Genomic DNA, 24,963 nt, shown 5'->3' with positions numbered 1-24,963 from the left:
GAAACAAGGTACCTTTCATGTAAAGCTGCATCACACAGCACATTAGGACTGGAGGTGAAACAAATCTGTTGGACCTGGGAATTCTGTATTCCTGTGTTAAGCTTGAGTATTCCCCTAGCTCCTTTGTTTCGTCTGTAGAAAGAGGAAACAAGACATTCATTATGGTTATAGTTTCCTCTCTCTTTGTTTTGAAGGAGAAACACGAGTTTTCCATGTCAGAGTTTTGAAAATGTACACACTTGCCATGTTTGATGGAGGTGAACAGAAAGGCATTTTGTATGAACAGAGTAGAATGCAGATTGCAGGACTTGGTTTGGCTACGGATCTCTGTGGTGGTGGGAATACCATGGAGAACTTGGTTGTTCAAGCAGGTTCATGTCCGACTTCCACTTCACAACAGTCTGAGAGTTTGGCCTTGAAGTCATTCTAGAATTTTAGAAGTGATTCTTATTGTAATTTAGCATTATGATCCTACCCACATCACAGTCAACAAGTCAAGCCTTTAATGTCCTGTAGTTATTTTCAGTGAAGTACTACTGGAGACAAACCCTCTCCTGCAGTAAAAGTGAGGCTCAATCACTCAGCATCACAGTAAATATTACCAGTGTGTTGTTTCCACCAAGATTTTACAGCAAAGTGTCACTTGCATGCTGCATGCAGAGCTGTAAAAATAATAAGACAACACCCAGTCTACTTTCTTGCCAGTGCACAGACAGCAACTGGGTGTTTTTACCTATTCTTAACTCAAATTAAGAAGTATGTGGCAAAATGGTGCTAAGACTAAGTAGTTTTCACAATTATCTCCTGGAATTACATGGTTATTCTGATAGCTGAAATATTTTGGTGATTTATTTAATCTTCTGGCTTGAATAAAGTGGAAAATTACATTTCTTCTTCATAGCTTTACTTGCTGTTAGTTAGCTCAGGCTGGGAACATGATAGTCTCCTAGAGCAAAAAACCTGGATGCTCTGTAGCCTATCTGAGAATGATTTTTTTCCAAGGGAACTGAAGGAGCACAACATTAAGGTAAAGCCTCTTGGTATTATTTGTTATTTGTGTTATGAAAAGTACTGTTTTCCTTTTATATGCTTTACAAACCAGAAAGAAAAGACAGATCTTTGTGCTAAAATACTGGTTGAGAGTTCTAAGTGTTCTAAATGAAGGTTCTAGGTGAATTCCAAGGTCACATTACACCATTTTCCTTGATATCAAAGGAATACAGCATTTTTACCCTGACATTTCCTAGGTGATGTTCTTTCTTTGCATAGTTATTTCAGGTACCATATTCTGCCCTCACCATGTTTCTCAGCACAGACCAGAAGGACAGAGACTCTGCAACAGCATATCGTGAGTGTGATCTGGTCTTTCTAGTGGGGTTTGGGGTGAAGCTTTATTGAAAAATCATTCTTTATCTATAGGAAATCCCTAATGATTTGTGTCCTTACACTGGACTTTAATAAGAATTTTAAAATATTTGACAAAACCTATTTTGTCTTGTAAGGAATTCTAATTTTCTAGATAAATAGGATACATTAATGTTTGTTTGTCTCAAATGGTCTGATTAGCTGTAAACTCTTTTTGGTTTATTGCTAGTCATATGAAACAATAAAAATCACTCTTACCTGGGTTAGGGTAAGGAATAATGATTTCATTTAGAGGTGATGTTTAGGGGAAAACCCAAGACCCATTCAATTGAAGAAACTATGGAAGTAATTTTGAAGTGTTTGTTATTCTGAGATTGTTTTGTTCTGTGGCTTTTTTTTTTTTTTCAAATTATGTTTTCCTAGGCTTATTTGTTTCATGTTGCAAATACAAATCCCAAACCTGTTTTTTCTGGAAAAAAGTTGAAAACACATAGAACTAAAACAGTTTACCTCACCAATAAGGAAAGTAATTTTGTGGGCTTGTCACACAAATTAACTGTTTTCATTTCACCTGTGCATATTTAATTAATTCTAACATATACCAGATAGTTTAAGGACAGATCTTGCTGTGATAGAACTGACACTGACTGGATTAGGTAAAAGAATTAGGACTTCCAGACCACATCTCTGGCTCTTCAGCAATCAGAACCAGAGTTTTTGCTTTGAAACAAATTGATCAGACCAAGAAAGTGTAATGAAAATATTTTCAAGATTTCCTGTATAGGTCATAAATTGAATGTCAGATCAATTTCTTCTTCTCCTACTCTCTTCAGCTCTGTTTTCATGCCTTCTCTGCAGTGTTGCTTTAGAATAATTTGTAATTTTTTGTTGCATCTGTTTTCTCTTCCTGGCAAGAGCCCCTTTCTCTCCCACTCGTTCTTCTAACCTTCAACATACTTGATTATGCTGAAACCCACAGAGACACAATGAAATGGCCAGAACTGCTAAAAAAGTAATGTCAGAAATTCTAGATACAATATCCCCTGAGCAACCCAATCCCTTTTCTGGCCGCATGGAACAGTTGTAATTTGCATTATCATCAACTATCTCAAGAGAAAGTCTGGGCTAGCAGTCACAGGACAGGACTAAACAGCAGGAGGTTCCAGTTGTATGTTCTTTGGCACTGCCTGTATTCTGAGTCATCTGGCCTAAATTCTATCTAAAGCCATGTACCTAGAATTTTCTATTGTCTGGTTTTATGTCTTCAGAGGCTGTGATCCAAATAAATGTGCTTTCTGATCTTCTCATCCCATGCAAGGCTTTGTAGGCATGTGAAATCTGTGCTCGTGAAAGCTTTAGCTCCATGGCTGAGAAGTGTCACACATTTATAGTGTCATTTTATTGTTCAGAAAGGGTTTCACTTTTAAGTGTACTGCTGTTCTCCTAAGTCGAATTGGGGTGTTGGAATGAACCACAGTTTTAACTTTTCAGATGTTTGTATTTTTGTATATTTTGAAATCATATTTGTTTGGAGCCAAGTTTTCTTGTAATGGTTTTGAATATGTGAGAATCTCTCTTTTTCTGTCTCTTTTTCTTTCTTTTCCAATTTTACTTAAACACTTTTGCCTCTTTAGGTTTCATAGAGAATTCTTCTTATTGATAGACTGTCTGGGATGCAGTGTGTTGTTCAGGCATTTTTTTCAGCTGTTAAAGGAAAACAGCTGTGTAATATGAAGTGTGTTCTTAAAAAAAGATCGGGATCAGAGGATCGATTACCCTCTGCTGGAGAGAAGCAGAACTGCTTATTATAAATTTCTTCTGCTGTTATTATGAATGCAAGGTAGAAATACTGGATTCCAAAGTTGCTTTAACATAAATTCTACTTCAGTCTGGGTGAAACATAACCTATTTCAAGGTACAATCTGCTTTCTGAAAGATCAGCTTTCTTGGCTAATGTGGAAAGTAATACATGATAAATTCTGAGCACACAAGAATTTTGAAGTATGCTGGTTTCTCAGCTCCTGCTGCATCTTAGAAAGTAAGGTTTCATAATGGCTGCATTTCTGATGCCTCTAATGATGCTTCTGAGTTTTATTCTATACAAGTGCTTGATGCAATGCAGATGTAGAGCCCTAGAGGAAGGTTATAAATGTGTAGGTGTTGTGAGTGAAAGGTGTGATTTGAGTGCTTTCCCATTGCATCGAGTAGCCAACAGTTTGGAAGTCCTGCAACATCCAACGAAGACTAGTTTGTGTCCAAACACTTCAGACCAGGCTGAGGTTGGATTTACACCATCTGCCAGGACTTTGGTGACTGAATTGTAACACTGGATGTGAAGTTTGGGGAAGAAGCTTTTTATTTTTACTCCTCATTGGTTCAAATTAATGTTATGTGGCGCCTCAAATGTTCTGTTCAGAAGTGTTCTCTGTTTGGGAACATGGTAACAATGGTTTAAATGACCCAAGTCTCCCAGGGAGCCTCTCTTTCCTTCTCCTTACTGCCTGTCTGAACCCCTCACAGCCTGTGTGCATTGCCCTCCTGTTAGATGGTGTTAGATAGGACTTTTATTTCTTTAAAGGGACACACAAAAAGGCATGTCTGATGTCACCTAGGGAGGCTGTTAATAGAGCAGGGAACTTGAATAAACCGGAGCCCTGGAGCTTTGAAATGCCTGTCCCTTCCCAGGGAGAGTATGATGACCACCAGGACAACACAACCTGCTCTGGAAGGAGCCCATCAAAATCCCTTCTGAGAAAGTAACATGGGACCCCTGGAGCCACTGAGAGAGAAAAAATAGAAAGAAGGTTGAAATTTAGGTCAATGAGAAGAGCATTCCCTCATAAACAGGGAGACTTGGTCCCTGTTCTTAAAGTGTTCATGCATTCAACCCTGTGTGTGTTTATGCAAAGTGTATAAATAGGGTTTAGGGTTAAACTCTGGAGCTAGGACAGGAATTCAGTTTATCTTCCTGTGCCATGGGGATGCTGGACATGGCCATATGCATGGAAATAGGCATGGTAGGCTGGAAATCCCTCAGGCTGAGCAGGGTCTGGAACCCCAATTACATCCCATTGGCCTGTGACAGAGCTGCCACCACCTATCATGTTGGTTCCTTTCATGAGCTGGATGCCCATGGTTAGATCTTTGCTTTCCCAAAGAGAGGCATTTGTTGTTTTTGTTAGATGATCCCTTTTTCTGATGAGTGTGATATGAACAATTTTCTGAGGCTGAGGTTCTGCCTGACTGTGGCCTTAGGCATTTAAGAGCATAAAGATCTCCTGTTTCCAAGAGCATTGCAGCTATATTATTTCCCTAAACCTGAGGTAAATATCACTTTATTTTACAGTTGGAGGACCTAGAGGCCTGATCAGATAAGTGTTTCACAAGTTACTGTCAAGCTTCAGATGAACAGTCTGATGTTATGGCTCCTAGTCCTGCTGTGGGAAAAAATGGCATTTAACATTTAAACTGTAGTTCCATTCTGGTCCTGGAGATGAAAGGTTACCATGTTATCCCCTTGTGGCTCTTAATCTCAGCATTCAGCATCTCTCATGCAGCTTGTATAGTAAAGCCTGTTCCATGGAGGCTTCTAAAAGCTGATCAGAAAAGGATGACAAAACTGTCTTTCTTTGAAACTGTTCCAGTTTTGCTGTTCTTGGTACTGCTGTGTGCTTGTTCCTTGTAAAAGAAAATGGTTTGATGAGGTTTCTCTTCAGTGAGACAAATGAGCAAGATTCTCATCCTCAGTGAGCATTTGTACTTCCTTCTTTAGGAATGACGATGGAAGTCCTTGGGACCTTGATTGGAGCTGCACTTCAGGGGCAGATTGTGGCCAGTGCTCATGTCTCCCATCACTGCACTGTGAATCCCCCAGGAAACACAACTGACTCCTGGCACGACACTCCCAGCATTCCAGACCCCTCAGACATCCTGTCTCATCAAGTAAGTGCCTATGGGAACATAGTAAAATCATTAAGGGAAAAGGGTGGGGATGTTTGTGCTCTTCCTAATGTAGTTGAATAGCTCCTATTACCATGCTTTAGCAGCAGTAAAAGCACAAGCCAAAGGCATGTTTTTATATGTGTTTTGAATTTGCATACCCTGGCACCAACATTGGTAGTCCATGAAAGAGACCAACCCTTGCCGCATTCTTTTTTTCTTCAGTGAGGATTTCATGTTTGTTTGGTTTGGTCTTTGTTTTTTTCCCCTTCTTTTACTGTTTGTAGTTGGCAGTTAAATGCCTCCCTGACATCCGATCCCGTCAGATCTCGGAAGCTCAGCAGGGTCAGCCCCGGATTAGTACTTGGATGGGAGACCTCCTGGGAAATGCCGGGTGCTGTAGGTTCTAGTCCTGAGGACTTCACTGGCACTGTCCAAGCTCGCTCGGCCGTGGCAGATGAACCTCAGGACTGAAACGGTGGGGCCAGTTCTGCGCACGCTGAGCCTCACCTAAAATCCACTGCGCAGGCTGGAAGGGCACACCCACGTGGGGACAGCCCTGCCCAAATCTTCATTCGCGAAGTCAAGCGACACACACACACTGTTTGTAGTAGTATCCCATGGTTGAGAACAGCCTGGATTATTGTGTCCAACTGTTTCCCAAGGGTAAAGTTCTGTTCACTCCTTGTTCTCTGCCCTTTGCCCCAAAGGGTCCTTGAAGCCTGGGCATGGGCCATAGTCTGAATGAGGGAACCCAACCCATCTACCCTGTTTTGTGAGGACCAGATTCTTTTTTTCCCATTCACATAAACTGGCATCAATTCTTTTGGATTATAGGAACATGCTTGTCCACTGAGCCACACTGGGGAGCTGCCCTGTGTTCACGCCACACACAGTGGAGTATGCACCTCATTGCACGTGTACAAACAATGAATCTTAAAGTTTGGTTGTGTGACTGATGGACATTGAATTACAAATTGAGGCAGGAATAGGTTATATGTACCTGAAGTACCTCAATCAGTCTAAAACGAAATATTTAGAAGAGGTCAAATCTTGACTATTTCTTTTAGTGCCACTCAGGAGAATCACCTTGACCTGTTTTGTTGGCAGGACTAATTTTTAGCTGCTCAAGAGCACACTTTGTTTAAAAGCAGAGCTAGTGCATGACTGGTATTTTGTTCATTATTAAATAAAGGAAATGGAAGAAGTGGATATTTTTAAACTCTCCCGAAGCTGTTGCTGTAACCTTAGGAGTGGATCTTTGTTTAGGGTTAGAGAACCTCATTTGGCCTACCATGAATATCCTTGATAGTTTGGGCTTAAATTGCACTTAATGATGAGCTATGCAAAAAAGCATTTAATTCAATTCCTTCAAGCAAAGTAACAAACACAGAAAAACAAAATATAAAATTAACAAAGGAGTCCTGTTACTGTGCTTATTTTCAGCCCCTTCTCTCCTGGCTGGGCCGCTTTTGAGGCTGCAATTGCTTCATTTAAGTGAATTCAGGTATCTCCAATGCGCTCTGTAGTCTGTGTGAGTTATAACCAATAGTATTCTGTGAGTTAATTTATAGCTCTGATATAAAAAACCCCAATCATTTATCCCAAATCAAGAAAAGTACTACATTCCTTTATTTCACCAAGTCATTTTCTGAAATGTAAATATCTTAACAAAAGCTGTTTTCTTGAAGATTTTCTATTCTTACATGGTTCATCTGACTGCCTTTGCATCTGCACTAAGTGACTTTATATTTGGGAGTGCATTCTTGTAGTTGCATGTTTATTTACCAGCTTCTTCCTAGATTTACAATAATTTCATTTGCAACATACAACTTTTATTTTGGAATTCAGTTTTCCTATCAAATAATCATTGTGTCATAAAATTCTCTAAACAGCACTTATTTTATCTTTGTTAACACAGTGTAAAATAAATTATTACATAATACCAAAGCAAAATATTTTTTAAAGCTTTAATCCAAAGTTGGTGCAATTAGGGTTGGAGACAGTAAATGTCATCTGATAGTTTGGGAGTTATCCTTGGAGGATTTGTTCCCCTGGCTAATAGGAAGCAAAGAGTTCCAAATTTGTGTGAGTATTTCACTAAGTCACTGGGAAAACCAGCATTCAAACTACCATATTCTCAAAACACTGGTGTGTAAGTAGGATTTCTACAGTTCATTATTATCATTATGTATAACTGCAGAAAGCGTAGTAATTATGTTTCCATCAGTACTGAGGACTTTCCCACCCAGCATGAAGTTCCAGATTGCACTCTGTGTAGCTAGAGCAACTGGATTTACTGAAAACTAGAATTAGTCTATGGATGATGCATATTTTTGATAGGTAAGTGTGTATGTGTAGCTATTCTCAACATAAACAAATATTTAAAACATCAGGTTGGAAACATAATAGTCCTTTTGTTCACTGCTGCTGCTTTTTTCTTTTTTCCCCCAAGAAGTATATATTTATGTGCCCTGGATTTACCCTAAAGCAGGTGTGGTTTAGAAATAAACTTCAGAAATGAACATTTTTCAGAGAGGTAACAGACAGACATTTGGCTGGATGCAGATGGGCATTTCTGCATTTGCAGATGACTCACCAGAAAGAGACTGAAATTTTAATAATGACTTGTCATTCTCCTGTCACAATTTCAAATGCCTTTTTTTCTTTCCAAAGGCAGAAGTTTATATGATTGCAGCAGGGGTCATAGGAAGTGTGTATATCCTTGGAATTGTCATTCTTTTTCTTGGAGTAAGAGAAAAAGATGGTAAGATCTATTTAAATATACCTAGATTTAATAATCATTATTTCATATTTGTCTGTAGAAAAGATTGTTATTTTATGTGTTCTATTCCTCTTAGATCCTTATGCCTTAAGTTCAGACAGAGCCATTCCTTTCTGCAAGGGGCTTGGGCTCACTGTGAAGCACGGTCCGTATGTGAAACTCACCGCTGCCTTTCTTCTCATCTCCACAGCAGTGCAGGTAACTTCAGACTCTCCAAGTCTGTGTGTTGGCCTCCTTCCACTCCCAGCATGGGGCAGCCTGAGGCAGCTGAAATGCAAATAACCTTTGGCTGGTGACAGGGGGTGGTGATCTAGGGGGTGGTGCCTTTCCCTACAAATCAGTAGGGAACCAGAGTCCTCTTTTGGTGCCTGGGGTCCTGCGCAGCTGGAGGTGGTTCTTTCAAAGGAGAAGCAAAACCAAAGCCCTGACCATTTGAAGACTTTTTTCCTTTTCTTTTCTTTTTTTTTTTTCATAAAAGGTGAAGAACTAGTCCTAGTGACCGAGTTGGGTCATTATATGTTATCCATCCACAGTTTCCCATGGTTTCGGTTGCTGAGAGAATATTTTTCTCTTCTCTCTGTTCCTCTCTAAAGTGTGCCCTGCTTTAAACCATTGCCCCTTTCCTTTACATAGGTGTCTGTTCTCAGACAGTGGCTGAACTGGTTCTTGTAGAGTCTTTTGTGATGGAAGGCCTTAGGTCAGGGTAAGAAAACAATCAGAGGCAGGAGGTCTCACCTGCCTCAGGGCTAGATAGAGCTCCTTTTCAAATGAGGACCTGCAGTGTGTCCTCTCAGAGAGAGAAGCTGTAGAAAAAGCCATTCAGTAAGAAACCCTCATTCCCCATAGGCCATCAGCTTTTTAAGTTTGATTTTTTTAGCTGTGTTCAGTTCAGTGTTTAATGTGAACCTGTACATAGCAGTTGAAGTTGGCTTTAGTTTGAAAAGCAAATAATTATCACATTTTGGTGAATAGACTCTTAGTCAGATGAGCCCTTTATCAAGTGAGTACCAGGACAGAAGGCAAGAGCACGGCACATAAAAGAGCTGGTGAATTACTCAGTTCCTTGCAAGGTCCCTTATGGTCCAGATGCAGCATCCTTTCAGTTAGTAAGGGTACAGCACAGATCTGGTTTCTGGCAGCCAACTACTTGCTGACAACACCCAGAGAGGAAAAGATCTTCTGTCAGTCTCTTTTTCTCTACTTGGGCAGACTGAAGGAAAAGTGTGAGGGGAGGAAGAAGTTGGAAGTTGTGTTACTCCAGTTCAGCCAGTGTGGGCAACCATTGCTGCTGTTCTCTGAGGGAGGGACACTGACTTTGTGGAATTTAGAGAGAGGATTACTGATGAGCAAAGGAAGAGGCAGGTAAAGATGCATTGGCCATAATTCCAGAGTACAATATCCTATGTCTAAAATTAAAGCAACCTAAATAGGGACACAAGCTAGGGAAGATTTTTGTGGCAATGGAGGAGGGATACAACTTTTTGTACATCCTAGTTTGTATACAGGTGATTGGCCACCTATAATTTGGAAGCTCGCAGAGGAGCAAGAGTTGATCATGCTGCTGTGGCATGAGTATTAAATCCTCCTCTACCACTCCACTTCTGCAGAATTGCTGGAGCTGGCCCTCAGTCACATCCTGGTGTTCAGAATCCCCCCAAGATCTGCAACAGCATGAGGGCAGTGGCTTCACCTGTCACACAGCACAGTGCAGCTAGATCCTCCCATCCAATGAGTGTTCAGACTTGCAGAGGTGTCTGACCCAAAGCTACACTCCATGGCTCAGGCTGCATACAAAACCTGCTGCTTTACCACAGGAAGCTGGCATGAGTATAATTGCATCTGAAAGTTGTTTTGGAGTCAGAGCTTCTGAAGAAAGATTTATGGCATTTCTATGGGAAAGAAAGTGCAGTTTCTTGCAGTAGCCTGCAGCTGTGGCTGTGACAACACAAGGCAGTTGCAACACAGGGAATAAAGCCTGGAGACAGAATCCTTTCATAGGGCCATTCCTGTTTTAGTAATTTTCATGCTCTATTAGGTGCATGGTTTTCCTCTTGCTTGCCCCAGTATTATTGGCATGTTATTCCAGTGATAACAGGACAGTTACTGCTTCTTTAAATTGTTGCAAACAAGGGAATAATGAGACTCCCAAATCCTACATTTAACAAGTCAATCACCAGCTATCATTGACTAGTGTGGAGTGTGATGTTATTTTTGTCTTTTTAAATATTTCTTTCTTTTTTGGTTGTTACTAAATGTCTTCAATTCATCAGCTGGAGCAGAGCAACTTTGTCCTGTTCTGCACTCAAGCTTCTGGCCTTCGCAATCACTTCCAGTATTTGGTGATGACCATCTTGGTGAGTTGCACTTCTCTCCCATTTGTTAGCTGGTTCTCACTGGGTTTTGGCACAAAATAACAGAAGACAAGAAGAGTTTTGTATCTCAACAGAGCTGTTAAGAAGATATCTTTTGCACTGTCTGTTTGAAATAAAGCTGCTGTTCCCTGCTGTACTTCTAAAAGATTAATGCTTTGGAGCTTTTAATTAATTCCTTGTTTTTACCTGTAATGCATTTTCTGCTCCTATAAAGGGCAAAAGCTGCTCCTAGAAAGGAGGTCTGAAATTTTACCTCCCTTTTCCCTTTCCCCAGTCTTACATGCTGAAAATTAAGAACTTTAATTTGCGTATTCATACACATCTCTTCTAAGCTAAGCAGATTTCAAGGATAAATATTTAAAATACCCAGAGATATGAAGATTCTTCTCTAGAGCAACTGGCAGTTTGATAAAAAGATCCTTTTTCTTGACATGCAGAGGTAGAATTCTTCTTGCTTGGGTGACACTTATTCCTTCCCATATTATAAGACATATCTTTTCCAAAACCATTAAAACCAAAATATTGGAGAGCAAAAGATGATTGTTGGATATCTTAAGGCTCTGCAAGTGATGGTCACCAAGAAGAGAGACAAGAGACAGCAGAATTCAAGTCAGTAAAGACAGAAATAAAACTGTAACAATAAGCTGTCATTTAAATTTAGGTCAGTTGTAAGACTGTCATTAGTGGCAGTACTTCAGAGCATTGGTACTATGTTGCCTGTAGTTGTTGCTGCTACCAGGTGAGTATTTCAGTATATGAACCAGAAATGTTGACTGTCAACAACTATTTCCCTTACAGATTGTTCCTAAGAAGGGACATATAATATGGAATATGTACTCTAAGTATTTCTTGAGATAGATAAATGTATCTTGCACTTCAGCTTTCTTTCTGTATCTTGGGGTAGAGCTGAATTCACTCATCATTTCGGGTAATGTGGCAAAAGGCGTTAGCACAAAGCAGGACTATTTACAATATGTTTGAACTTTAATGACTGTCGTGCATAGCTTTAACTGCTGTGGCTCACATTAGAAAAGGAAATTTTAAGACATTGCCTTCTGATACTTGACTGTGAAAAAAACCTCTTGTGGACAGCTGTGCTGGTTTAAAGGTAAACCAGCAGGAGAAATGAACTCAACACGAGAGAGAGATTATAAGTCAGAGCTACAATTTAATAATAATATTACAATAAATACAATGGCACCTGGAGAAATTGGTTTTAACTCACAAAACACAGCAGTATAACCCAGTGTCCTGGGGCACAAACCCAAAGGGGTTTGTTAGCCCTTGTGCTGAGACCCACGTGGTTCCCCCAAGTCCAAAGCAAAAAGTGAAAAAAACCCTGTTGGTGCAGGTGATGGCTGTAGTCTGATTGAGAGTGGTGGTCTCCTCCTGTTGAGGTCCTGCTGCTCCTCTGGATCTGACAAGTGGTTCCCGAGGTCTTACCCACCACTTATGTACCCTCAGGGAGCACCCAGTCCCTCCCCCAGGGCAGGGACTCACACAATGGGTGATTAACTCTGGGAGCCAGGGGGTATTGAACTGTTGATGGCCCATTAGCAGCCACACCCCCTCAGGCTGGGTGTGACTGTGCCAATGACTCCCTGGGCAGCTGCTGCTAATGGCCCATTGTCCTTGGGGAATGAATAGAGGGGGTAGAATACACAGCTTTGATCACCCCCACACAGTGATAACTGGTCCCACCTGCTGAAATAGGACAACAGCTTAACAAGGAGTTTTTAAAAATCACTCAGAGGATGAGGAGAAACAAGAATCTGCATGATCCCCTTCCTTTCAGACTGTAATGTACTAGACAAAAAGATGTCTGTGGGTTCTACAGCTGAAGAAGACAGTGGCAGTAGGCACAGTACAGATATGGTTTTTTGTCACTTGTAGATATCAGCAGCTGTGAGTGTTCCCTTCTGGCAGAAGATTCTGCAGCGATTTGGCAAGAAATGTGCAGCATGTGGAATTTCGGTAAGCAAATCCATTGAGGAGAAAAAAAATCTGCTTGTGCTCACTTCGCTTGACAACTGGAGCCTCTTCAGGAGCTTTTTCAAGTGTTTATAACCTCAGGCTATGTCAAATTTGCTCAGTTTCAGAGTTTGTTTTAAATCATTATACCAAATTTCAGATAGATTCCAAGTTTCCAAGGGAAACTTTAGAAAAATGGATTGAAGCTGGAGGGAGGTCCCAGTTTCTTTAAGGATCTGCACAAACTGTTCATTTGACTGCTCTCTGAAGTGAACCCCAATGAGGCTTTGTAAATTTAGATCTGAGTGGCCTCAGGTTGGCAAGTTCCCTGTTGTACAAGGCTTGTTTTATCTTTGTATATGGTGCTGAGTTGTCTGCATAAGTAATTCAGTCACAAAGAAGGAAACAGAAATGTGTTGTACACCCTCCTCTAGAAACAAAGAAGGCGGTGTGCCCACATCCCTCTGAACAGAGAGAGACAATTATTAGCCAGGTAAAGAAATAGGTGACCTACCTGAGAAAAGAAGTGTAGTTTAACTTTGACACAGCTCTGCAAAGCCTGCTCAGTGAGCCTGCCCTTGTCACTGATGGATTATTTAAGTCCTTCACTTAGTGCAGACAGCAGCTATTTTCTGTCATCATCCTCAGTGAGTTATTGTATGGGACTGTTCCTCCCCATTTTCCCCCTGTTTACCTTCAATTACTTATGAAAGAGGAAAGAAAAATTGCCTTGTGCACAACAAAGCATGAGGACTTGAAAAATCCAGCCTAAAGCTGTATGTCAAAATCTGAATAAAATGGAAAAATTTAGGTCTGGTGACAGTTATTGAATAGAGCTGAACAGTTGTAATTTTTGGAATTAAAAGCTGTGTTGGAATGACTTCCAAAGAGTCAGAAGTAGCTTTAAAACCCAAGTTCTAAATATGCTGAATTGTTACGTGTTTTGAAGTAGACATCTGGAATCCAAGTTCCATCCTCATTTCTTTTTACCACTTGAACAAAGAGAATTGCCAGAAGCAGTATTGGACCATTGACTAGACCTGGGAATGCAGATTTCCTCCTTAGGAAATCTCCTCCTCTGTCTACTTGGCTATGAAAAATGCTTTCTTCGACCAACTTAGCTCTATAAATTTAGTTTTACATGACTGGAAAGCCTGTCAACACCTCTGTAAACATGGTTTAACTTAATTTTACAGTTGAGTTGCTTGTCTGTTATGGTCTAAGTAGGAGCTGGATTGAAAAAAAGCCACCTCTCTGTTTCACCTTGTAGACATTTCTCAGGGGACTCAGTGTGTGCCCATTGATGGATTTTGTGTCTGACAATGCATCACAGGGGCCTCCTATACTACCACCTTGTGTGATCTGTACACCTAATCTGTGCTCTCCCACTATGAAATGAAATAAATCACATCATTTAAGGCTCTTAGTTTGTCACTGGGGAATGTTCTACTGGAAGGGAAGGAGACAGGAGACAAAACAAGGGGTTTTTTTCTCAAAAACCTCACTCGGCTTTCAGGGTGAACATATAATTTGAAAATCAATTTCCTGAAAGAAAGTCACACTGCTCCAACTAATTTTTCCTGTTAAGGTGATTCTATGTTGAAGAGAGTCCTCAAAGAGGATAGAAGCAGGGGTAGATAAATAAGCAATGAGAATCTTGGCTTTCTTTCACTGTTATGGCTTCCTTTTTTACTCATTCCTCCACAAAAGGTAAGCAACAGTCTGACTACTAAGTATCTAAAATTCCTAGAAGTTTAAAGCCTAGACTTTCTGTAAGTATGGGGTCATACCCAAGCAAGATCCTTTATAACATTCCTCCCATGATCAGGTGGGTGCACAGGCTAAAAATGACTCTCTTCTGTTTATTTGCTTCAGCTTCCCTGTGCTGTGTTCGTTTAGGTGTCAGCTCTGCCCTCATGGGGCGAGCACTGAACTTCCAGTCGGGAAAGTCTCAGCTGGTGACTGGAGGTGAAATTGTTGTAAGCACTTTTAAGAAGTGTGGCATCTTCTTGGTTAATGGATGGCTCTTCCTCACAAGTCTAGCTTCCATCCTAGGCAGTAATAGCTTTTGGTTCTGGGTTCTTGGATGATTTAGTAAAAATAAAAACGCTTTCCCACGCATACACAATGGTTAATTTGCCATCTCTCAGCACTATGCAGTGTGGAGATGTGCCTTTGGATGAATCCTGGCCCCACAGCCCCTTTTCCACTCTCCCGTCCCTATTTCTGTTCACATCCTACCTGCACCTTTTCCTGACAAGGTGCTGCTGTGCAGACCAGCACCACCTTTATCACCCCAGCAGGGTTGCCTTCCACAGTGCTGTCAGGGAATGGATGGAAGAGTCGTGGTAACCACAGGAGATGGTTTATGACTCGGAGGGCAGCAGCCAGCCCTGTGACAAGGGAGCAGCTGCCAATAACAGAGTATTGGCTTTACAAGTAAGAAAGAAGGAGGTACATTAGCAGTTTATTGCAGCAGGAATTCTGCCCCCATGATTGCACTGCCATTGCGTGAGCGAGACTTCAGGGCATTGTAACCTCAGTCCTGCAGGTCGTGCTTCTCTTTCAGTAGGAAATTACAGTTACAATGATTATTATTATTATTGATCTAGAATTTTGTTTAAGTGCTTTGGTTTCTGAGTGGGTGCCCCATGTGTAGCACAAGGCAGTCATAAAATTGCTTATAGACAACATAAAATCTTGTATTGCTGGAGTGCTCTCTTGTGGTGAAATAATGATTTTGCCACAATATTGGGCTCATGCAAGGATTATCTGCCTGTGCTGGGAACTTGCAGGCAGGAAAGGTTATTTTCTGCCTCCTTAGGTTGGGAGAAAATGCTTTAGATGGGAAATGCATTTAAAACATAAACATAATGGATCAGACTCCAGGACTCCCAGAATCACTTATCATACAGAACTGTAAATAGCAGTGCTTAGGGGAATCACTCTCTGTGAAAGCTCTTCTCATACCCTCAGCTCCCAAGCTGCACGTATAGAGGATTGAAACACTTAATGTTAAACTAATCCCTCATCATTAAAAAGCCCTGTAGATAAACCTCTGGTTCTGGGTTCTGCTTGTGCTGCTGTGCCTGTGGCTCACAGGCGTGGGAGATGGAGCATGTGATGGGCATGGGACAGCTGGGCCACATGCATTCAGTCAGCATTTGAAATAGTGGATTTTCAATCCTGTAAGCCCATTGCTTCAAGATGAAGAAATCTTGTGGGTGTAAGTACTGCCAGAAAACAAATTCTGAGCATCCCAAATTAGTTTGGTTTTGAGGGTAACCTTTGTGACTTGTGCAATTTTGTGAGCGTATCTGGCTGTGTAGAGTGGGAGTGAACCACCTTCCCGGGTTTCTGGTTATTGCTGAGTTCCTGTGTGGCTTTAAAGTGGTCATTGGAAATGAAGGTCAAAGCAAATTCTTCTGCATTCAAGACTCAAAATGATCTGTGAAATGGTTTTTTTACAATTTAAAATGACCATTGAAGCCCTCTCACTGGTGTTTCAAGTGTTGTCACTATTAAACAGTTCCAATGGATTACATTAGAAATTGCATTTCATTGCCTTTCTTACTAAACTGGCAGAAAAATCTTTGCCCATGCTGATTAGGAATCTTCCAAGAATTATCAGCATTCATGGATAATGGAAGAGCATCTGACATCATCTACCTGGACCTGTGCAAAGCATTTGACACTGTCCTGCACAACACCTTTGTCTCTAAACTGGAAAGATGTGGATTTGGTGGACGTATGACTCAGGGGATAAGGAACTGGCTGGATGGTCATACCCAAAGAGCTGTGGTCAACAGCTCAATGTCCAGGTGGAGAACAGTGAGGAGTGTCATCCTCAGGGATTGGTGTTGGGATTGGCATCTTTGTCAGTGACAGTGGGATCGAGTGCACTCTCAGCAAGGTTGCTGGTGACATCAAGCTGTGTGGTGCAATCACCATGCTGCAGAGAAGGGATGCCATCCAGAGGGACCTGGACAGGCTGGAGAGCTGGGACTGTGTAAACCATATGAAATTCAACAAGGCCAAGTGTAAGATTGTAAGGTCCTGCATGTGGCTTGGAGCAATCCCAAGCTAAAATACAGGCTGGACAGAGAATGGATTGAGCAGTCCTGAGGAGAAGAACTTTGGGCTGTTGGGGCAAGAAACTCTACATGACCCATCAATGTGCACCTGCAGACCAAAAAGCCAATCGTGTCCTGGGCTGCATCAGAAACAGCATGGGCAGCAGGTTGAGGGAGGGGATTCTGTTCCTCTCCTCTGCTCTCATGAGATCCCACTGGAGTGCTGCATCTGGCTCTGGGGTCCATAATGTATGGAGGGCATGGATCTGTTAAAGTGGGTCCAGAGGAGGTCCTGAAGATGCTCAGAGGACTGGAGCACTTCTGCTATGGAAACAGGTAGAGAGAATTGGGGCTGTTCAGCCTGGAGAAGCAAAGGCTTTTGGGAGACCTTGTAGCACCTTCCAGTACCTAAAGAGGCTACAAGAAAGCTGGAGAGGAACTTTTGACAATTCATGGAGTGATAGGACAAGGGGAATGGCTTTAAATTGACAGAGGGTAGATCTAGATTGGTTATTAGGATGAAATTCTTTACTGTGAGGGTGGTGATGCCCTGTCACAGGTTGCCAGAAAAGTTGTGGATGCCTCACCTCTGGAAGTGTTCAAGGCCAGGTTGAATGAGGCTTTGAGCAGTGGAAGGTATCCCTGCCCATGGCAGGGGGCTTGGAATGAGGTGATTTTCAAAATCCCACCTTCCTCTTGTGGGGAAGAGAAGGGGCAGACACTGGTCTCTTCTCTGTGGTGAGCAGTGACAGGACCTGAGGGAATGGCCTGAAGTTGTGTCAGGGGAGGTTTAGGTTGGATATTAGGGAAAGGTTCCTCACCCACAGGGTGAAGGTACTGCAACAGGCTCTCCAGAGAACTGATTGCAGCACCAGACCTGACAGAGTTCAAGGCACTCTCAGGCACATGGGGGTGGTCCTGTGCAGGCCTAAGGGGTGGACTTGATGAGCCCTGTGGGTCTCTTCCAACTCAGCATATTCTGTGATTCTACCTGGTCACAGTTTGGGAATCAACCCACTCCAGGGCTCTTCACAAAAATATGACCACGTGGATTTTTTTGAGACTACGAATCTTTAGGAATATGAATGTGACCAGGGTGTGTTAGTCAGCCTCTGACTGATAAACAGGCTCTTGGGACTATTGAACTTGCCAGTGCAATTGTAGCCCTAATACTGCCAAGAGACAGCAGTACCATGACTTGTCCTACTTTTCTCTGATTTTGCTGGATAGATAAGTACAGATTTGCTCAGGGCTCTTCAGAAATGGTATTTCATCAAAATACTGAAGTGTTAAACGTTGCTTTGAATAAACTGTTTTGTAACACAGTTTGGTATTTTGAAGGGAACAGCCTGTATCCCATTGAGCAGTGCATACTGTAACTCAAATGTAATGCTTTTCTTCCTCAGTGGATGATTCCTTTTGCAGTCATGCTAGTGACCATTCCAAACCTGATCCTGGCTTACCTCGTGGCCTTCATCTCTGGTCTGAGCATTGCAGCATCTCTTCTGTTGCCGTGGTAGGAGAATTTGACATTTGAGGTGGGGAAGGGATATATCTCTACATTACATGGATGCAGCACTGCATGGAACTTGCCTCTGAAAGAGGCAGATTTGGGCAAGAGTCACTTCTTCCAAGATTTTTTTCTGCTTTTATAATCTGCAATGATTTGACTTTGGTTGCCCTGTTGTTAATAGGTTACATCTACCATAACTGTAGCTGCTCTTTGTACACCATAAGAGTGTGTATGTGAATCAGTAATCTAAGTAGCTCTAGCACTTGTGATAGCAGTAAATCAATTGCTTCAGAAATTATGAAGTTAGGTAAATCAATTAATGCTGAGCAATTAAGAATGTAGCAGAAGAAACATAAGGCAAACTATGCCTTACTTTTTACAAGAGCACGTAGTTATAGAACAAGGGGGAATGGTTTTAAATTGAAAGAGGGCAGGTTTACATTAGATATTATGATGACATTCCCTGTGAGGGTGGTGGGGCACTGGAATAGGTTGCCCAGAGAAGTTGTGGATGCCCCATCCTCAGGAGTGTTCAAGGCCAGGTTGGATGGAACTGTGACCAACCTGGGCTAGTGGAAGTTGTCCCTGCCCATGGCAGGGGAGTTGGAATGAGATGATTTTTAAGGTCCCTTCCAACCCAAACAATTCTATGATCTGTATCCCTGCTGGAGCAGTCCTCTGTTATAGATCAAATAACACAATGTTATGATTAAAAGAAATTAAGAATTTAAGATCCTTTGCACTTGAGGACTGAAAACATGCATAGAAAAACTGCTCAAGATAGAGCATGGTGGGGCATTTCCCCTTTAGATTAGATAATTATTTTCAGGTCAAACTGACCAGAAAGCAAGACCCTTGCTGAGACCCTTGTTTTGCATTCCTCATTTGTGCAATTCCCTGAAAGCTCCAAGAGATCATGGAATACATAGTTTGAAGTAAGTTGTCAGACTTTACAAGCTTTTCTGCACAGCGGGTGAGAAGCCCTTTTTTCCAAGACTAAATTATGAGATATATTAGAAATAAAATGTCAATTCCCTTTTGACTTTTGGGCAGCTTCCATTCTGGTTCCCCATTATCAAATTCACTTTTTTTGAAGGAGAGAGAATAGGCCTCACTGGTTTCAAAAATGTTAGCTTGTCAAAAGAGTTATTTCAGAGTGAAACTATTCAGAGATTCAGAGTCACTTGAAAGCTTAAGAAACGTGGGGGGGATTGTTGTTCTTTTTTTTAATATCATAACTTCTGATTGGAATGACAGTCAGACTAAGAAATTCTGTCACTTGTCAGCAAGTGTTTGATAGTTTTTCAGTAGTTTTCTCCATTGTAATATGTGGCCATGCTTTTCTTACACAATTTTTGCCCTTCTTCCCAGCAGTAAAACCTTTTGAACTGGATTCTTTCATATGCATTGAGCAACTCCTAAAAATGGAGGAGGGCTGTGCATTATTTCATTAAGTTTGGACTTGGAAAAAAAAATTTGGCTTGAGTTTTTCTTTTATTTTGCTCACTTCTAGGTCAATGCTCCCTGATGTCGTTGATAACTTTCGCCTGCAGAATCCTCATGGAAAAGGGCAAGAAACCATTTTCTATTCTTCTTACGTTTTCTTTACCAAGATATCAGCAGGAATTGGCTTAGGAATTTCTGCAGCAGGACTGGAGTAAGTAACACTGTGTTTCCACTTAGTGGATCTACTCTGAAAGCATTTCTGAGGTTACTCCACCTTTACCCTGTGGAGTTAATTGCCTTTTTGCCCTGAGCCTGGAAGTGCCAGCAGCTCCAGATGGCTGACCACTAAAGACAGGATTATTACCATCCAGACTAGACTGCTGAACCTGCCCAGACATGTTTCAGTTCAGAAAGACCTGACTTCCCCTTTGTTTTTCTCTTTTCAAATGACTCATATAAATTTTAGTGGCTTATGTGATTAAAGAACTAAACATGAAAGTGCAGCAGATGAAGGTCCCACAGGTGTGATAGAGCTGCTCTGTGCATTCCCTGCTGCACCTGGACTGGACTGTCTGTATGAGCTGCAAGTCTTTACAAGGATTGAAAGTGCTTTCAGTGGTGCCTGCAGCCTGTTCAGCATAAAAGGATCACCAGTTCCTGCATGGGTTTAGGGAACTGGACACTGATCAGAGTCAGAAACAGTCTTTGTCACAGCTCTGCCCCTCACCATGTCAGTTTGGAAGATGCTTTGTGTTCTCCCTCCACTTTTGTCTTGTCTGTTCTGACTAGACAGGTTGAGAAGGTGGTCAGGCATCCCCTGGCCTGCCTTTGTGCAGAACTGGCCTGTGCCTGTCCCTGATACGATAAACACAAGAAACCTTAGCAGGGACCTTGTCTGAAATACTATCTAGCCCTTGTCTCTAAATTCGGTTTTGGTAACCAGAATGTTTTGCTTCAGGGCCTTCAGCTGAAATCCTAAATTACAGTCAGTGCTTGGCTGAACATTTTGGGCTTAGGAATTTTAACTGCTTATTGCTAAAATGCTCAAGCAATTTGCTGTTCCCCAATTAGCCCGTTTTCACTTGCATTCCAGTTAACTCCCAACAATTTGCCAAGGCAGATGTTTGTGGGACAACACAGAAGACAGAGAGATGCCAAATGAACTGTTGCTTTCATAGGTGCATGTTCAGAGTTAAAAATCATCCCACAAACTGGGAATAGGATTTTGAGTATATCAGCAGTTGTGGGACTTCATGGAAGCCCTGAATCAATGAAGCGTAAGTGTGTACCTAACTCCGAGCACTTGAGTAAATTTGTCTACTTGAGAAGAGTGCTTAAGTGTGTGTTTAAATTAAAGTTAATTATTGCTGTTGAAATTGGTCAAATTACTTGCATACTTTCAAAGCAGAGCTTAAATACTTTACTGAATATTAATTAGGAAACACATAACAAATTAATTTAACAGAATGATGGGATGGTTAAGGTTGAAAGGGACCACAGAGGGTCATCTGATCCAACCCCACTGCTCAAGCAGGGCCATCCCAGAGCATATGGCAGAGGGTTGTGTCCAGACAGCTGTGGAATATCTGAGTGAGGGAGACTCCACACCCTCTCTGGGCAATCATTCCAGTGCTTGGTCACTGCACTGTAAAAAAGTTCTTTCTCATATTCCAGTGGAACTTCCTGTGCATCAGTATATTCCTCACATGGGATTCCACGATTCTTGCTTTAAAAGTATGCAAGTAATTTGGCCAGTTTCAACAGCAATGATTGACTTAACTATAATATAATAATAATAGTGAGAAAGTACAGATAATGCAGGTAGCTGAAGTTGAGCACAAAAATGAGATTTGAAAAACAAGATTTGAAACAGAGTAGGGAGAAGCAAAAAAGAGAGGTGTAGGAAAAATGGAGAAAAAGTCTTGAAGAGTGTTGGGGGAGAGAATGGAGCCTTTACATGAACTGCTTTTGACTTTGAACATGCACACACCACTTATTCCCATTTGTTTAGGTTCACTGGATACAAACCAGGGATATGCAGACAGTCAGATGGTGTGATCCTTACACTGAAAATCCTCATTGGAGCAGTCCCTGGTGTCCTCATCTTTATGGGTTTATTTATACTCTTTTTCTACCCAATCACTGAACAAAGCCGGAAAGAAACAAAGCTTGCACTCGAAGAGTTAAGGTGGGTTTGGACTGGCAGCAAACAGCAGCAACATCCCCACAGTCATCCCGGGCAAAAAATCATTATCTGCCAACATACACCTCTGTGTTCCTTACAACAAAACAAAACAACAATTTAGTAGTCAAATTATTAACAGACTGGTACCATTACATGCTCCAGTGTCTCATTTTTGGAGTGTAGTATGACACTTAATTCTCTTAGAGTGCCATTTATCAAATACAGCAGCTACTGTTTTACTGTTTCTCTGCACTACTGTGGGACAGTGTTTCAAGCCAAAATGAGGAATATTATACATGAATTAAATTTCTGGAGAAAATATGAATAGTTAAGATTTATTTGTATATAGAAAAAAATGGGATTGTTGACTGCATTCTTGATGTTTCTGGCATAAAAGAAACATCCAAACAACTTAGAAGCGTGGGCACAAAACACTGTGGGAGAAAGAGAGGTCAGCTTTGAGCTATTCTTTGCCTTTTTATCCCATCACTCTCCCTTCCTCCCCTTTCCTTCTTCTCAAAAGAAAACCTTGTTTAGCTCAAATTTATCCACCTCAGTCAAATGATGCCTCTTTCTACTGAGGACATCCCTCAGAACAGCCTGTCCTAGCAGATTGATGGATTAGATACCAAAGTATGCCATTATTATGGCTTGTCTTTACTCTCCCAAGTTGCTGGAATTGGAAACCGTTTTCCATGCTAAGGAATCTGTTCTGGGGACTAAGCCATGGGTGTTTGGGACCAGTTCATGTCCTAAGGTATCCCAGATACCTGCATGGGGTTGGCAGATGTGCCACAGACCTCTTGTGCACCAGCTGCTTTGTCAGTGGCAGCTGCAGACTGGAGGGTACAGGGTAAACAATTCAAAAATGGGACTGATCCCTGTGTTGAGGAGCTTCATTTATTGTCCATAACAACCATACCTTGCTGGATGTTCTCAGCTGTTTGAATTGCCAAACTGGGCTTGTTTAGTTAGCAGGGAAAGCCGGAAGTGTGTCCATCTATCATTTGTTCTGCTTTAACAGGAGGAGCCATCAAAGTACAGAGAACTTGGATGAACACAAAAAGGACACCTCGGTCTGAATGCTCTGAACACAGTGGCTTTCCAAACACAGACTCGCATCCCACCAACAAACCCCCTGAGAGTTTTCTAGGTAGTTTCTCTGCTCACATTTTATCAAAAAGGATAAAGGACGATTCTGACAGAATAACGAAATCGGGAGAGGACACCACCGTGCAAATACACACCTAACTCCATCCACTGTGCTAAAAAGGATTATAAGTGTTCAGGAATGCAAGCTGTTGAAGGCCTTGAGGGTTCTTTGTTTTCAATGATTAATGGAAAGCTGTGATCTCATAGCTTGGGAGATTCTATGGATTTGTAGGTCAAGCAAAAAGAAGTGTAAATGTGACCATAGAATTATAAATGTTCTGAATCAAAGAGGACTCACAAGGGCCATTGAGTCCAATTCTTGATGCACCACCCAAATATTAACTCACAATATGTTTCACCCTTGGGGGCTGGGATGGATTTTGAGCACAATTTCTACCTATAACTTGCACACTAATGTGTTTGGGAAGCACTTGGGAATATTGAAGCATATGATACAAAGTTAGGATTTATTTTGTTTTGAAATCAAGCAAATCAGTATTGCAGACATGTTTTGAGGATTTCCTCATGAAGAGTTTTTTCTGAAAGAGATTTTGATGTAGTTTATAGCTTTTATATGAGGCAGAACCTTACATTTCCTGTTACTGGTTTCTTGCTTCTGAAACCTGTAAGCTGATTTCTGTCAGAGAATTGAGAATGTAACATTTGCAAAATCAACATCTGCCCTCAAGATATGCAAAATCAGTAGTTCCTTCCAAAAATTAGACTGTATCATTCAAATGCTGCAACTTTTGGCCTTTAAATAATCATGCTACCCATTTCTCACGTGGTGTAGGCTCTCTGCATCACAAAATAGCTGTTAACCTCAACTTGCACATATTTTATAACAATGAGGCTACACCTGCCTTTCCAGTGGTGATTTTTTTCTGTCAGGGATATTATCATACATACATTAACTGAAACCTCATTTTACTGTAGATTCACACTGTTGAACACATTTTGTACATGAAACACAATTCTAACCTCAGGTGCCTTCTGGAGCACTTAAATTCAGAGCTGTTTTTCTGGGCTTCTGTAGTCAGTGCAGGTACAGAGACTGCCAGGGACTGGCTCCCAGCTTAAGCTAAAATGACTGGACTCTGAAGATGTATCTAAATCTGGAAGGGATAGTGAGGAATTCAAGAGTTAAAAGCTTGTTTACCTCAAAGAAATTAGCACAATTCAAGACAAGATGTGAATTTCAGCTCACTGCCTTCACTGTATGCCTGTGAGAGGGTGTCTGTGTTGTACCAGAGGTGCCTTTGGAGGACTGGCTTGGCACTGTTGGGGAGGACTTGGTAGCAGTGGCCACAAGTACTTTGCTCAGGGCCATCTGGGAGGTGACTCACAGTGCTGGGACTGGACACTGGGAAAGCTTTTACTGAAGAACACTGTGAAGTAAAATCATTACATCCACTGAGTGTCTGAGTAAGTTTAGTACTGACACCTTGTCAAGCAACTTCGAAGTCTCAGCCTTATGAACTGTCCCAATTCAGCAAAATGCTTAATCATGAGTGAGCTTCTAAGGATGTGTTTTGAGTGTGTGTGGGTAAGAGTTAACTACATTTAAGATTTCTGTTGAATTGACATCTAAGGCTGGTTTTATGTTCTTTTTCTTGTTTCGGTTTTTGGACAAATCAAGATTTGTATGCCTGGGGCATGTATGTTTACAGCAATAAAACCCATAAGTCTGTTTACAATTTTGAGTCTGATGGAATTTGAAATAGCAGATTTACTGCCCTTTGAAGTAGGTAAGTTATGTAGCAAAATCACATAGCTCCAAAACATCAGAGAGAACAGTTTTGAGTGTTTGATTTATTCTGTAATATTTGTGTATTTCTGAATAGTCAGCTTTAAAACCAGCCAGAAGTCTCAGTAAAGGCTGCTAATGTTTTTTAATGGGTTGTGTTTTCAGCTGCTATCAATCTGTAGCTAAAAGGCAGTGGGTCTGTGTCTGTTTGTATAAGCTGAATACTTAGCCCAGTGATAAAAGGGCTGCAGAAAATGCTGGCTGGAGTTGAGTGGTCATTTGAATGTAGCTTAAGATATTATTTCTAGATCAGTTGTGCAGTTGCCTCTAAACTGCACAATAGCCAGTCTGAATTCAGACCCTTGCAAGTTAAACTTAGTTGATTGTAAACTGTTTTTTCTCTAGAGAGACATTG

General features: G+C 41.4%; 1 protein-coding gene across 2 annotated transcripts in view; it reads left to right on the top strand.

The window, feature by feature from the left end:
* The window catches only part of MFSD2B (MFSD2 lysolipid transporter B, sphingolipid), a 38,157-nt gene extending 13,659 nt beyond the window's left edge, over nucleotides 1-24,498 (top strand). Inside the window, exons 5-14 of one of the 2 annotated variants that reach the window (XM_071547783.1) lie at nucleotides 1,270-1,348; nucleotides 5,138-5,307; nucleotides 7,981-8,071; nucleotides 8,166-8,287; nucleotides 10,360-10,443; nucleotides 12,355-12,435; nucleotides 17,912-18,021; nucleotides 19,532-19,675; nucleotides 21,476-21,652; nucleotides 22,674-24,498. In XM_071547783.1, the coding sequence (XP_071403884.1) occupies nucleotides 1,270-1,348; nucleotides 5,138-5,307; nucleotides 7,981-8,071; nucleotides 8,166-8,287; nucleotides 10,360-10,443; nucleotides 12,355-12,435; nucleotides 17,912-18,021; nucleotides 19,532-19,675; nucleotides 21,476-21,652; nucleotides 22,674-22,731 (1,116 nt within the window). In that variant the 3' untranslated portion in view covers nucleotides 22,732-24,498. The remainder of the gene's footprint in view (nucleotides 1-1,269; nucleotides 1,349-5,137; nucleotides 5,308-7,980; nucleotides 8,072-8,165; nucleotides 8,288-10,359; nucleotides 10,444-12,354; nucleotides 12,436-17,911; nucleotides 18,022-19,531; nucleotides 19,676-21,475; nucleotides 21,653-22,673) is intronic. The other variant, XM_071547784.1, reaches the window with a different exon arrangement.
* The last annotated feature ends 465 nt before the right edge of the window (nucleotides 24,499-24,963 follow it).

Source organism: Pithys albifrons, chromosome 2, assembly GCF_047495875.1.
Source record: "Pithys albifrons albifrons isolate INPA30051 chromosome 2, PitAlb_v1, whole genome shotgun sequence".
In the NCBI taxonomy this organism is placed as follows: Eukaryota; Metazoa; Chordata; class Aves; order Passeriformes; family Thamnophilidae; genus Pithys; species Pithys albifrons.
This window is presented reverse-complemented; position numbering and strand designations above follow the sequence as displayed.